This window comes from Argiope bruennichi, chromosome 6 (assembly GCF_947563725.1).
Source record: "Argiope bruennichi chromosome 6, qqArgBrue1.1, whole genome shotgun sequence".
Classification (NCBI taxonomy): domain Eukaryota; kingdom Metazoa; phylum Arthropoda; class Arachnida; order Araneae; family Araneidae; genus Argiope; species Argiope bruennichi.
In genome coordinates this window covers 43031547-43046460 of record NC_079156.1, presented here as the reverse complement: position 1 = coordinate 43046460, position 14914 = coordinate 43031547, and the positions used below count along the sequence as shown (strand labels likewise).

Below are 14914 nucleotides of genomic sequence, written 5' to 3'. Positions count from 1 at the left end.
TCAACATTCCAACGAAATTTTAATCTACAAGTATATGTCCAGTGTATATGTACCAACAAAGACTAGAATACATCGAAATACACAAAAACGTAGAACAACAAAATAATGCTTTACCACATCCATATATATATATACATACATATGTAATTTGTACAATCATTTTAATAGTTTCTAATACATAATATTTTCCAATGAGTACATATCAACACATAGAAATGTAAATGTGAAATAGAAATTACAAAAGACACAAGAGATAATTTCATACAATAGATGATAAGATTAAAAATTTCACTATTAAAAAACTAGTGAGTCTCAAATATTTTTAACATTAAAGTAAGAAATTTTTCAAAATCACAAAATTAATTTAAAATAAAAATTAATGTAAATATGTAAATTAATGTAATTTACTCGACTGAGTAATATGTTGCTTATATTTATATCTCAATTTTGTTTATAATTTTAAATAAATTACTATACAATAAGATATGACAATAGGTTCTTTACATAAATCAAGATAAATATTTTTATTCTGAATTCAAATAATTGGCAAATAATCTATTGAAATAATATGATAAAATTATTCAGCTTCCTTCTTGCCAAACTGGTATGTTATTTTTAATAAATTGTTTAGCAAAATATCAGTTAAATAATAAATTTAATTTAACTTATGCAATAATTAATAATAAAATTATGTATAGAACATACTGTAATAAAGTATTTATTAAAATATGCATCCCTAATTTTAGGATTGCATATATGGAACAAATTTATGAAGTTATGACAAGTTAGATTAAAACTTATAGAAATGTAAATTCTGATTTCTGTTGCATTATCTCTGATTATGTGAAATATAAACAAAAAAAATTATGAAAGATGTATTTTTTTCTATCATTCTTCCTACCCAAATAACCCAATATTAAACTGTTCATAGTAACTTTTTTTTTTTTTTTTGACACATGCTTTGGAATACAGCTCTTCATTTCATTTTTTTAACAGTTCTTATCAAAAATAGTTATTTACCAAAAGCTCTACTTTTTGTTCATTTGAAGAAGAAAATTTCTCCAGAGGATAAAAACGCCGATGTTAATTATTTCACTAAAAGTTTAGAAGTTGAACTGTAGCAAAATGCATTAGCCTCAGCCATACTGTCTGTAGCAATATGCATTAAAAATATTTACTGTTAAAAATATCTATTATAATGATACACATTTATCCTTAAAAATTTGCATCGGCTGTACTTAGAACTAAAAACATCATTATTCTTGTGAAAATGATCCCAGATAATTTTGATTAAAATTTAATTGCATTATTTATCAAGTGTTTCTAATTAATAAATTGCATTCTTCTGAACAGCAATCTTTCAAAAATAAAATAAGAAATACATTCCTTAGATAGATATGTTGAATATTTTTTACTTTGCTAAAATTTTTGCTACATATTAAGATCAGTCAAAATCTACAATTATAAAAGAATTAGTGGAAAAAAACTAGAAATTTAAAATATTAAACATATTAGATAATTAATAAAATATCTTCTACTATTATTTTTTTAAACATTTCAAACTGGTATTGAGCATTAACAAACTATCTTTATCTCTCAGTTTATCAGTTGAAAACTTTTTAATGCTATGATAATGAAGAAAAATAATAATTTTATTGATTACCAGAAATTAATTGTTATCTTTCTTACTTTAAAGCTAACTAGTTTTTCTAATTATCCATAAATTGTTAGACGATTTAAAATCTAACTATAGTTGACATTTATATTTGCTATCTAAATTACTGCTTTTAGAAAGGATTAAAAAATCTTCTAATTAATATATTTAAATAAAAAATTTGTAAAAAAAATTTCCTACACTACTCCAAGATGATTTTCTAAATATGTTTTCTTTCAGATTCTGTGAAAGACTTCTTTATGCTTTAAGTGAACAGAAGACCTGGTAAACTTACTTCAAAATTTTATACATCTATAACTTGCTTTCATAAGCAGAATTAAATATCATTAAACATTAAAATTGCCAAAATTCAATAAAATATTTTAAATGTCTAATAAATTATTTCAGACAGCATTTAAACAAATTGATATGTAAACATATAATTACTTAGAAGGTTTATATCATGATATAGATATCAGATACATTTAATAATATCAACAATAAATAAAATTTAGGCAAAAAATATAACAAAATATGCAAATGCTTGTTTTTGTATCGTTCATATTAGTTTATTTCATAGATTAGATAATGAAACATCATCTATTAAAGAAATTAACATTTTAACAATATTAAATTTCAATTTGAAGAATCAATGATTCAAGGAAGCAATTTTGTAGAGTTGAAATACTTTTTAAAATAACATATGCAGATTTTGTCCTTTTCTTTACTTTTTAACTAATCAATAAAAAAATTAATATAAAAACTGCTTTTCGCACAATAATAATACCTAATGATTTTATATATATATATTCAGATAACAGATACATTCCAAATTTTTGATGCAGATTTTTAACAGCAAGTGAAAATTAAATAACAGCCATTAAATCGTTTTTGTTTTTAAAAAATACCTATTTTTCATAACAAAGCTACTGGCAAGCATATATATTTTTTAGAAAAATCATCTTCAATTTCCAAATCAGAAAATTTAAAATTTAGAGTAAAAAATGAAAAAGAAATAACTGTAAAGCAAGGATATTGATCAAAATATATGCATAAGTAAATCAAATCCTTAAATGACAATGTAATAAAAGAATAATAAATAAAAAAATACCACCATTTTATTTTCAAAAACCTTCTTCATCAACAATAATTAATAAGACTTCCTTTCATCACATTTAATCTTCATTAATAAACACTCCATTGATAAGAAAGTCTATTTACCTTATCCCTCAAAATAAATACAGAAAAAGAATTATTAAATATATTATTCATTTATACAAGAAAATAACAAAAATTTATGTCCACTAATAGCATCACCTTACCCATTTGCATCATTTTTAAAACAGTTTATAAAATTAACTAAATGAGACACAATACTACAAAATCCAAACATGAATAAATAACACAAATGACTAAATAAATATTCATAAAAATAAATCTCACCGGTTACAAATATAATAAAAAAAAATCAGTAAACTAAATGATAAAAATAGGTGTGACCTAAATGTAAAAACACAAAAGTAACTTATTTAAAAATAAACATACAAAACACTTAAAATCCCAAGAACTCGCTACTTCACATCAAATACTCTCTATGTTTAAAATATTTTGCTCTCAGAAAAACATTCCCAAGTTTTAGCAAATGTAACAATTTTCAATAAAATAATAATTAGTTATTCAATCATGTATAAAAAAATTGAATTTTTTTTCAATATTCAGTGAAATTAAATCATTATTCATATTTAATATCAACCTTTAATCTCCTATCATAAAGCTGTTTTAGATAATTGAATGCATCTGTAAAAATCCAAATATTTTAAATGAGAAGTTTTTTTTTATCTATCTTTTTAAAACTATTTCAAAAATATTATTTAAAATATTTTGAACCTAACACTATTTAGACATCTAAGAGAATTAAAAAAAAAAAATGATGCTTGATTCCTCGGATTTTATACAAAAGATTTCCTTTATATCTTCAAATATTCTACATGAAATTTAATGAGTAAATATTTTCTAATCATACACATTTTTAACACCTAATATTAATCATTACTTGTACAACATATTGTCAAAAATTAATGAGAATTTATCAATAAAATTAATTATTGTTCTTTTTGAACAAAGATATTATTCAAATATATATGCTTCTTCTGAATGAGTAGGTTCTTTTCTCTCAGTTTTTCAACAATAGTAAAACAAATATGATATAATTTGTTTTTATCACAGAGATTTTTTAAAAAGTTTTCTTTTCCTTCATTTTAGAAAGAAAAAAAAATCCCTAACTAACTGTATTAAATCAATCTCTAGGATGATTATTGCTATAAAACAAGGACAAGACTTCTATCACAGATCATTCTAGAAAAAAGGAAATTTTAGTTCACAAGACTAATTCACATTCATAAAAGTTGTTAACATCAAGAGACTTCAAAAACTAAATGTAAAGATGATTGACAAAATTTGGTTTCCCATTAAAAAAATTATTTGAATTTAATGTAATTTAAATTAAATTCATGATAAAATTATATTTTCATCTTTTATATAATACTTTATGAAAAAAAAAATATTTGAATAACAGCAAAGCCCCTAAAACCTAACAACCACCAGTTTAAATACTTTATTAAACTTGTCATTAAAAATATATTTAAACTATGATTTCTTGATTTCACACTGATTTAATTAGATGACTATAGAATCTCCTATTCTTAGAATTGTGCCTAGTGCCAGAAGTAAGATAAATATTTTTTTATAACAATGACGATAATAAATGAATTATATGATGATGATGAAAATATTCATTTGGCTGGTGGCAATGAAGAAATAATTAGACTTACTAAAAGTGTGGAAGAAAATTACACAAAATTATTTTAACCTTTTGACTATACTACATATTCACAAATGCATAGCTATTTTATAACTTAAATTTTTGTATTGAAAGAGTATGCTTTTGGGTTTAAATTTATAATAGTTATATTTGGATCAACTGATAAGAAAACTGACACAGGAACATTGAAAATGCTTTCAAAATGTTATTTTTTTTTTATTTCAATTTCTGAATAAAAAATGTGAAAGTGGAGATTAATTCTTTTTCTCTGTTGAAGAGCTTCTTCATATCAATATAATCAGATCTTATTATTTGAAAAATTATGAATATCTTTTATCATTTGGTGCACAATTTTTTTGGAACCTTAAACTCGATTTATAATTAAAAAGCAATAAATGAATTCAAATTAAAACACCTGTGCATTCTGTGTATAATTAAGTTTGTACAATAGCTATGATGCAATTTCAGTATTTGTACTATTAAAACTGAAATAGAGAAAATATTGTAATTGCATATGTTGCATTAATGCATCTTATATATTAGTGAATAATAGAAATATGTGTATTTTGTAAATAGTAAGGTCTATGACAAAATATACAAATATATCTTTAGCATTCAAAAGATTAAAAAAAAACTTTAATATTTCATTTCTAAGGTGTAAATCACATTTTTCTTTAATTCAAATAAAGAAGTAATCTGAGAAAGATTTTAATGATAAGTATTTTTTCCCTAAGGTTAGTTAACTTCATTTTATCATATAATTCTGTTTTGTGCTTTTCCTGTGCAGAGCAGTTTTCATAAAATTATAGATATTTCCTTTTTGTTTTAACATACTAAGAAGATAAATTTGTGAGAAATATATAAATAAAAATTATGCTTAATCAGTATCAGATTGAGTAATTAAAAAAAAATCCCACTCATTCAATTCATTTGAAGCTGAGTTTGAGAGTTTTATTTCATGAAAACTGCATCTTTCAAATTGTTCATTCATTTGCTTTATTGAAATGAAAGACTAGATTATTTTTCAAATTGAACATTTTCATTTTCAGAATATGAAAAAAGAACTCAGAAATATATATTCAGCTAGGAATATAAATCTAACATTTGTTTCAGTTATCAGTATTTTCATAATTTATTACAAAATTTTCATAAAATGAAAACTGATTGAGTTTTAAAAATTAATATTTATCAAATTTGCAAATGCATTATAAGAGACTTCACAAATACAACTTATACAACCAGAAAGCTTAGGTATTTTTAAAGGCCTGCCTTTTATTTTGGTACAAAAATAATACTTAAATATATGATAATCATTCAAATGCCATAATGGCATTTATCAAAGATTTAAATGCTGATTTAAAACACTGAATATGTACAGAGCATGAAATAAAAGAAATTTGATTTACAGTTTATCAAATTTCAATTTTCGAACAGAACTTTTTGATATGTTTATATACACAATTTAAAATAATTATGAAAGACAAGATGAACTACTTACATCTATGAATAGAGTCAAAATTCAAACACTAACAGATTCTACAATAACTAACGAAAATCTTTTACAAAATTATGACTGCAACAACTATCTTATGAGTGAACTTGCCATTAACTAGTTCATTTAAGTCAAAAAGATTTTAATAAACACACATTCATATTCTATGTTCTTTTTAGGACATACAATATTCTGAAGTATTAAATCAAGTTTCATAAATTAACAGTTTCAAAATCAATACAGTGCATTTTAACAAAGTGATTATTGGAAGAAGATAACCATAGAAAGGTCCAAGAGAGATATAAAATCATTCTCCACTGAAACTAGACAATATAACATGCATGCACAACTAATACAGTTAACATTATTTAAAAAAAGCCTTCACTCATTCTTAAAGGAATCCAAATCTTTGTTCAAAACTCATTGCATTATATAAAATGCAGTAACTTAAAATCATGTCTGATCTATTCAATAATGTTAATAAATAAAATTAACTTCAATACATAACTTTCACCATAGAACTCAAGATCATACCAATATACAAAAACAAACAGAAATCATCTTATAGGTAGCAACAATCTTAGTCAAAATTTTTCACTCTCTTGTGAGATGGACGCAAGTTCAAGTGTTCATTTTTGGGTTTGGGAGCAACATTCTTTTTCTCGGGAGATGAGTTGCTTAGATGTTGGCAGCAGTGGTTGTTATCGGTGCTGTGAGCAGCACTGATAATGGCTATAGATGTACTGTCAACGACAGACAGTGCAATACCTAATTGCGCAGCATAATAAGTAACCATAACAAGCATTTGAGAATATGGCACTGGTGCACGAAACATATTCAGACCTAAAATAAAATCAGAAATAGCAAAGAGGATACCACCGCCACAAGAACACAGTTTAGTCCAAGTCCATAGATCTTCAAAAAGTTGTACACGTGCAACAGCTCGCCAAACCATAAACATCAGCAAAAATATGTATATGGGAATCAAAACAATATAGGGTCCTATGGAAAAATTTAAAAAAAGCACAAAATATTCAAACCATATTTTTTCATTAAAAATTACAGTGCAAAAGAAATGAACAATAATTGAATAGCAGTCTTTAAATTAACAATTCAAAAGATAGATAATTTTTCTAGAATATGATAGAATTAGATAACTTTTAAACCCTTTAATTATTTGAAACAATGCAAACAGTGCTAACAATTTAGTACAGTTTAAAAATTCTTATAAAATAATTTAAATACCACTTAATATTTAATTTGCAAATGGATTTAATTTTATATAATATGATTCACAAAATTTATTCAAAAGTATTTAGTAAATTTACATTCAAAAATTCTTTATTTAAAAATAACATCAAATGTTAAATATAAATTTAAAAACAATGTTGATAATTTTTTTGAATATTAATAAGCTTTTTAAAAATAATCTGTTTGGTTATTTTACTTTAAGATATCTTCAGTAATAACTCTAAACTGTAAAGAGGGGGGGGGGACTCTATGAGAGATTTTGGATAAAGTTAGATATTGAGTAGACTGTATATGAATTTTATAACTAATATTTCATAATATATAAGTTCTTACAATGAAGTCAAATACAAAAATTTCTCACAAATGAAAAAAACTGTTAATCCATAATATTCTTTGTATTAATAATTAACAATATGCTATAGTTAATTATGCAATCTGGTTTGTTTAATTTAAATTCATCACAAAAAAGTGAAAAACTTTACATTAAATTAAAATAGAATTTTTAAAGCAAAAAAATTTTTTTTGATACATTTTATAAACTTTACTTTACATAGCAAATTTTCATAAGAAAAAAAAATGCAAGAAAAATTGTGGTCCAAATATTTTTCCATTATTTAACTTGTTACTGACAAATAATTTTAAAATTTTGGTGCTTTTAATATGGCTTAAAATTCCAATAAATTTTAAACTATATTTAAAACTCTAATACTAGGTTATGAATAAAATAAAATAAAATTTTTAAAAATCAGATTTTTTTTTATACTAAGAAAAATTACTGAAAAATTTAATAAATTTTTGTTTGTTTTATGGATATACTAATAGTTTTTGGAAATATAATAAAATAATGAAGAAAAGCTTACTTTTAACTTCCTTTCATTATCCCACAAACAATTTTTTTAAGTAAAAATTTAAAATGACACTACTTTGACTTCAAATCTATTTAATATGTTGTTTATTCCAACTGAGATCTCTTAGGAGTCGAGAAATGTATATTGAACTTTTAAACAAAAGCAGAGGGGGGGGGACAATGAAATGCAATCTGTTAGCCATGGAAATGGAAACATAATCATCTTAAATGAAGCTGCTGGGTGCTAATGAATTGAGAAGAAAATGTTTCGAATTTTAAAAAGAAAGCAAGATCTTCAAATAAATTAAAATTCATATTTTGATGAAAAATTTACATTGTCACACTTATATTAATTATTGTCATGTTTAGACTTCAAATGAACATTTAATGAAACATGTGCTTCTTTTCTTACCTCTCTTTTATTCCTTATTTTATTTATTTATTTTGCTAAATGAAAATAATTTTAATATCAGAATTAAAACTTCTGAAAAAATTGTAGTTTTTATGAAAGTATCATTCCTTATCAATAAAATTCAATTATTCTTTAAAGGAAACTGGGATTGAAATATGAGTTAATGAATAGAATTTGAATTTTTTAAAGTTATTTTTTTTAGATAATTATTTCTAATTAATTCAAAATAGTCATTTTTGTATTAATTTGTCATTAAAATTTTCAATAAATCTATTACTTACCTTCACATCCTCCAAGTAAAACAAGATAGCCCAATGCACCTGCCACAGCACACACCATTCCTGCAATAGGGTTCAATGGTTTCATACCAAAAGCTGATATATACAATAAATGAGCAATCCCAAAGGATAACATTCCCCACATAAAGCAACAAGGCCAAATGAGTAAGATATCTCCAATGCAAGAGAACAGCAATCCAAGCAGAATTCTTCGAGCATAAGCATGTTTCTCACCAAGACTCATGCCATGATACAAGACAAATCCACACAAACATAGTACTGGCAGTGATTTGATGAGGCAGGCAAACCAACATGGAGATGGTGTGGCCAGGACAAAGAAAATTGCAACAGTTTTGAAAAATGGCACAAGTTTTGGACCAACACATTTGAGCTGCAAAAAATAATAAAAATTCAGATTTAAAAATCTGTTGAATTCTATACAGTTGATACATTAAAATAAAATTTTTATCAGAATTTCATCAACATTCAGATATTGCTGTATATTAATAATATATTGGAGCTTTAAAAAATAATACCAATAAATGAATTGTTAAATTATTCAAATTTATATCCAATTATGATTTTAAAACTTGGTTTTCCAAAGAAAAAAAATCTGGACTAAAAAAACAAATTTTTGGATTAAAAAAAAAAAAGAACAATTTGAAATTTCTAAAAAAGCAAAAATATTGGCATTAAAAACAACAAAGAAAAATATAATTACAAGTAGCATTTGTTAAATAGTACCAACAAATTACAGTAAGTAGATGCAAATATAAAAAATAAAATTGAAATAACATCCTTTTTTTACATTTAACAAAAAAATTCTATGCATTACAAATTTTTAAAAAATAAATATTTTTATAAAAGAATCATATTATTTAATTTTTATTTTTTGCTACCACTGAGGCAAAATTTAATAAGTAATTTGCTTTCAGTTGGGAAAATAATTAACGTTTTTTTATTAAATTATTAATTAATTCATAATTATCTTCTACATAAATAATATTCTTTTTTAATATGATCTCTTCAATTTTTCAAAAAAAATTTTAGTAGAAATTTTAATAAAAAATAATCCTTCAATGATAAAACCCCAAATTAAAATTTGCTAGTATGAGATTAATACTTCATATAGTTCACATTATTTTCCACAATAAATATTTTTGTACAACTTTTTAATCAGCTGTGATTAAAGCCATTAACTGAATATTTTCATTTTGCAGAATGAAAGCAAAACAAAAACATATTTTAAAAAAATTTGCATCAACATAGAAAAAAAAACTATATTATATATATATATATATAAAGAAAACACACAATGATGAAAAAAGCATTATAAAAATTTTAATCAAAAGAATTTTCTAATTTCCAATAAAAAGAAAGAATACAGAAAAAAAATTATTAAATATTTATTTAAATCTTTCTTTTTTTTTTCAATTGATTTTCACCTCAGTTCTAGTCGAAATCACTAGAATTATTTAAAAAAGATGACTTTTTACGAAAAAGTCTATTATTTATGAGATATATTTTTTATAATACGAACCACAACTTTGGGACTAGTCCAATAAGCAGAGAATTCTTCCATATTGTCAGTCAACATTGTCCACTTCACAAACAACGAAACTAACACAAAATTAAAACGACGCTTTCATATTAAATATAAAATTTCGAGTTTTGACTAGAAAAATTATTCAGACAACAGACACATATGATCACTGTAAACCTTAGATAGCTACTCTTCTGCGTCAAATGGTTTTGAACTCTGTTTAACAGTCAAGCATTTGTTTACATCTGAGACTTCTGCTAGAGAAGAAAGGAACAAAATACGTTTCGGTGCAAAAAACAAAACGTCAAAACAAAACAAAGCTGTTTAAGCAAATGCCTCGGTTACAGTTAAGATGAGTGCACAAATAGAATTTTTTGAATAATATTGCAATTGTAAAGGATCAGATTATTATTTTATTCTTTTAAGAGCAAATTTAAATTTTTCATACAAATTACCGATATGTGTGGTATAATGTTCTATTCCTTCTGAAAATATAGATCAAAAGACAAGTCTGTAGTTGTAGTGCGACAACTCTTCTTCAGCTTGAGCTGGAAAGGATTTCTTAATAGTTAATTCAGTTACTCAAAGAAAAATTTATTATGATGCAGCATAACATTTAATTTTATGATGTTTCTATAGAATACATCAACTCTGACATTCTAAGAATTCAGTCGTTCTAAGAATAATTCCTAAGAAAATGCCTGATCGTGAAGTTTTATACATTATTGGAAGCATTATAATTAAGCATTCGACTGTGAAATAAGATAGTGTGGAATCGCTTAATAACAAAATTTCAGAATTTGAGAATTGCGGGTTCAAAGCCGTTCTCTTTGATGTGATCATTAAATAAAAAAGAAATAAATTAGAGGCTTGTCAACCTCTTGGATACAATTATAATATTATAAATTGCTGTAGATGTTATAAATTTATAAAGAAGAATGAAAAGAATAAACTTTATTCTTTTGAAGGGGATTTACGTTCATTTTGGCCATTTTCGAATTAACTATAGAAGTCATTCATTCGCTCTGCAGTTGCTACCCACCCAACAGAGTTGATATGCCAATCTGGAGTTAATGATATGAAAACACAAAAATATTCCGAAAAATAATTACTTACTTATTTATAAATCAATGTGAAGACATCAAAAAATTCCTAAAAATGATGTTTTGAAATTTAAAAATAATATTTGAAAATAATTTCAATTTGTTCGTGTGCACAAACTGAAAACAGACTTTCCAGACCAAGATAGCGGAATGAAGCAAAATTTTTTGAATAAAAAAAAGAACTATGCTTAGGATTCGTAACTCAATGAAAAAATGTTTAGGGCAGTATACGGTAAAGATTTTAATGCGCCGATGCAACTTACGTTGACACGAAAAAATTTGCCACATTTAGATTCAATGCATTAATTAAAAGTAATTCCGAAAATCATTTCGCTAAAATCAACAATCTTTTGACTTAAATTCGATTTCTGTTCCATATAATTAATAAATACATTCATCATCTGCCATTTTTCCTTAGTTAGATGCAATTTCTTATTTCCTTGATTAGATACAAAAAAAAAAAAATGATATGACCAAAATGCTTTTTTCCGAACGAAAAATTTCTAAAATGTCTCTTGCAGATAATTAATAGAAAAGTCAGCAACAAACACTCTATATTAGGCAAAAGTAATGACTTAATTTTGCAAGAGATACCCCATTTGGTACCGATAGCCCATTTGGCACCAGTTTTTAAGTAGCTTTGGAAATAAAATATTATTTTATGTTTCTAAAAATATCAAATATAGTAATGGACTGAAATATAATATTTTGCCCTGGGCTTCATTTTCGCTTGCTATATCATCATTCATAGTTTAAATACATGATTTAGTTTTGATTTCATTGATATCATAATTTTACACATAATATTTAAAAAACAATACTATTAAAAATGAATATTATTAAAAAATAAATGTGAGATAACATAAAAATTGCTAAAGGCAAACTTTTCAGCAAAAATCTCCCCCTTTTTTTTTTTTTTAAAGTTAGCCTTAAAATTAATAATATGAGAACTTTGATAGAAACAAATTCCTTCCAAATGCAATAGTTTTTATTAATGAGATTTTTCCATAAATTTTCTGAATGCAAAAGATTTGATATTTTTTTAAAACTGTTGTCATTAGGAAAGAACTGAATGTAAATATAAACATGGTCAGCTGTTTTTGCTAACATGCTAACCTTTTTAAAAAACTAGTACCTTAGTTGGTCTACATTATATAGTATACAACTGCTATTTGAGGGTTAGAGGGGTCGCTTTTGAAAACTGTTCCCATATGTGAATGATTTATTGTCATGCGTAGATTTAAATACTGAACCTTTTACAATCTGTAACACAACAAATAAGCTATAATTCAGAATTAATTTTAAAAAAGTATACCATTAGAAATTTTTCTTTAATGTTTTACGTGTGACGGTTCGTTATAACCTACTGAGTCCACTTATTTAAAAAAAAAATTTCAAGCCAAATCTAACTTGAGGGCATTAAAATCGTGTCCAAATTTAATCATGGGGTATTATGCACAATTTTATGAAATAAGAAATTTCAAAATTTCTGTTGAGATAATTTTTAGCAGTTTTTATAAGTATAATTTTTCACATAGTTCAAAAAATTTTTAAACAGTATTGCACATTAAGTCCACACAAGAAGAATAAATAAATATTTTTAGCTGTTTTAATTTAAATTCCTTTGTGACAGACCTGCTATCCAACATCCGACTTTTTTTCTTGCTCAAATGTTTACTAATTTCTTCGAACTTCTAATTACATGATGCACTCTGCATTAAGCATTCATTTTTATTTTTTTTATTTTCTCGTATGCAAAGCATAAAAAAAGTACTGTAATCATGAAAGGGAAAAAAAAAAAAAAAAAAAAAAAAAAGAAGGGAAAAAAAAAAAAAAAAAACCGAACTCGAGATTTTGACGAATTCCCACGTTTCAAACTTCTCCGAGTTTGGCTAACATATTTTTGAATTATATATGGCCGTCCATCTGTGAATAAAATAACTCTTTGAACTAGATGGATAAAATCTGGTATATGCATATTTAGTCTTTACACCAAATGTGTACATCTCTATCAAATTTTGAACGAAATCTATCTAGAGGAAATATGTCTGTCCGACCGTCCGAATATAAGTTAACACAATAACTACAAAACAAAGGGAGCTATGTGAATAAAATTTGGTACACAAATTTAACATCTAAGAGTAGATATCCATCAGATTTAGAATCAAATCCGTCAAGATATTGATCGTTTATCGGTCTGTACTTTCACAAGCACATAAATGCGATAACTCAAACATACATTGACTGAAATATATGAAGTTTTGAATGTGATTGTCTAACTAAAATTATAATTCTGTATCAAATTTTGATTTAAATCGACCGGAATAAACGTGTGTAAAATAAATTTGATTTTCAGTCAATACTATTAATCAAATGCCAAGAATTACTCCCCCACCCACCCCCAGGAAAAACGAAAAACTCCAAGGATTATCCGACAGATTCAGTAAAAATGCAAGCCAAAGATCAATATCTGATAAACATTGTTCGCCAATATCATGCAAGGCATTAATGGCTTTCCCAAGGTCCACAATTTTATTTGTGTAGAAGACCATAATACCTTTATTAGGCAGTATGTGAGAAAGATTTGAGAGGACTTCTCTGGATGGTTTGTTTTGTATAAGAACCTATAAAACCTTTGAGATGCACTTTAAATTTAATGAATTTTTTGTTTTCTGAGTTATTGGTCGATAAAGACGGCCTTTATATTTTCAAAATCAGTAAAATTATATACTGCATTATAATTTAAAAAGTCTGACTAAGTAATGCAAGCGAAAAATCAATAAAAGAGCGAAACTTAATAAGCAAAGTCAGCTAAGCATTAAGTCAGCTAAGCGTTTAATACATTTAAATAAGAATAATTCGTTTAGAATAATTCAAACATGGCAACCCAAGTTTATTGATTCAGTAATTATTGAGCAATTTTTATGAGGGAAATTTTTCAATGCTGTTATAATTGAAATAACATCATTTATAAGTGATAAAAATAAGATCAAAACTAATTTAGATACTTTCTTACTTTCTTATTTATAACTTTGTTTTTTCCGTTGTTTAAGGAACCGGAAGTTTTGAATTTATTTATCGCATTAATTCTGGAATGGACGATAAATATCTCGTGATCGATTTATTAATAGTTATTTTTAATGAACTAGGAATAGAATCTCGTTTGTTTATTCCAATTCAAAATAAATTTATTAGATTAAAATTCTGGAACTGAAGAAAGACAAATTCCACTTAATAATGATTAAATAAAAAAAAAATATTTCACTCTCCTGGTTTTCATGCCCCTCAAATATATGCGAAGACATTTGGTTCGCAGGCAATAGCAGATTTTTTCTTTATCATGAACCGTCATTTTCTAGGGGAATTTTGTCATACATGATTTTCCTACATCAGAACCAAAAGTAATTATCTTTTGTTGAGAAGTTTATAATACAAGTTGCAATAAATTTTACAGATTGTTTATTAATTGTTTGATTAGACATCAAACAATTAATGTTGTTGTTGTTGCTAATC

The 14914-nt window shown here is 24.9% G+C and overlaps 1 protein-coding gene across 1 annotated transcript; it reads right to left on the bottom strand.

The window, feature by feature from the left end:
- Positions 1-10573, bottom strand: LOC129971552 (lysoplasmalogenase-like protein TMEM86A). The gene is made up of 3 exons (XM_056085427.1): positions 10296-10573; positions 8759-9146; positions 1-6969 (listed from the first exon to the last, which is right to left on the bottom strand). Exons 1-3 carry the CDS (start codon positions 10350-10352, stop codon positions 6548-6550), a joined length of 867 nt encoding a protein of 288 aa, XP_055941402.1. The 5' UTR covers positions 10353-10573; the 3' UTR covers positions 1-6547.
- Between the last annotated feature and the right edge of the window lie 4341 nt (positions 10574-14914).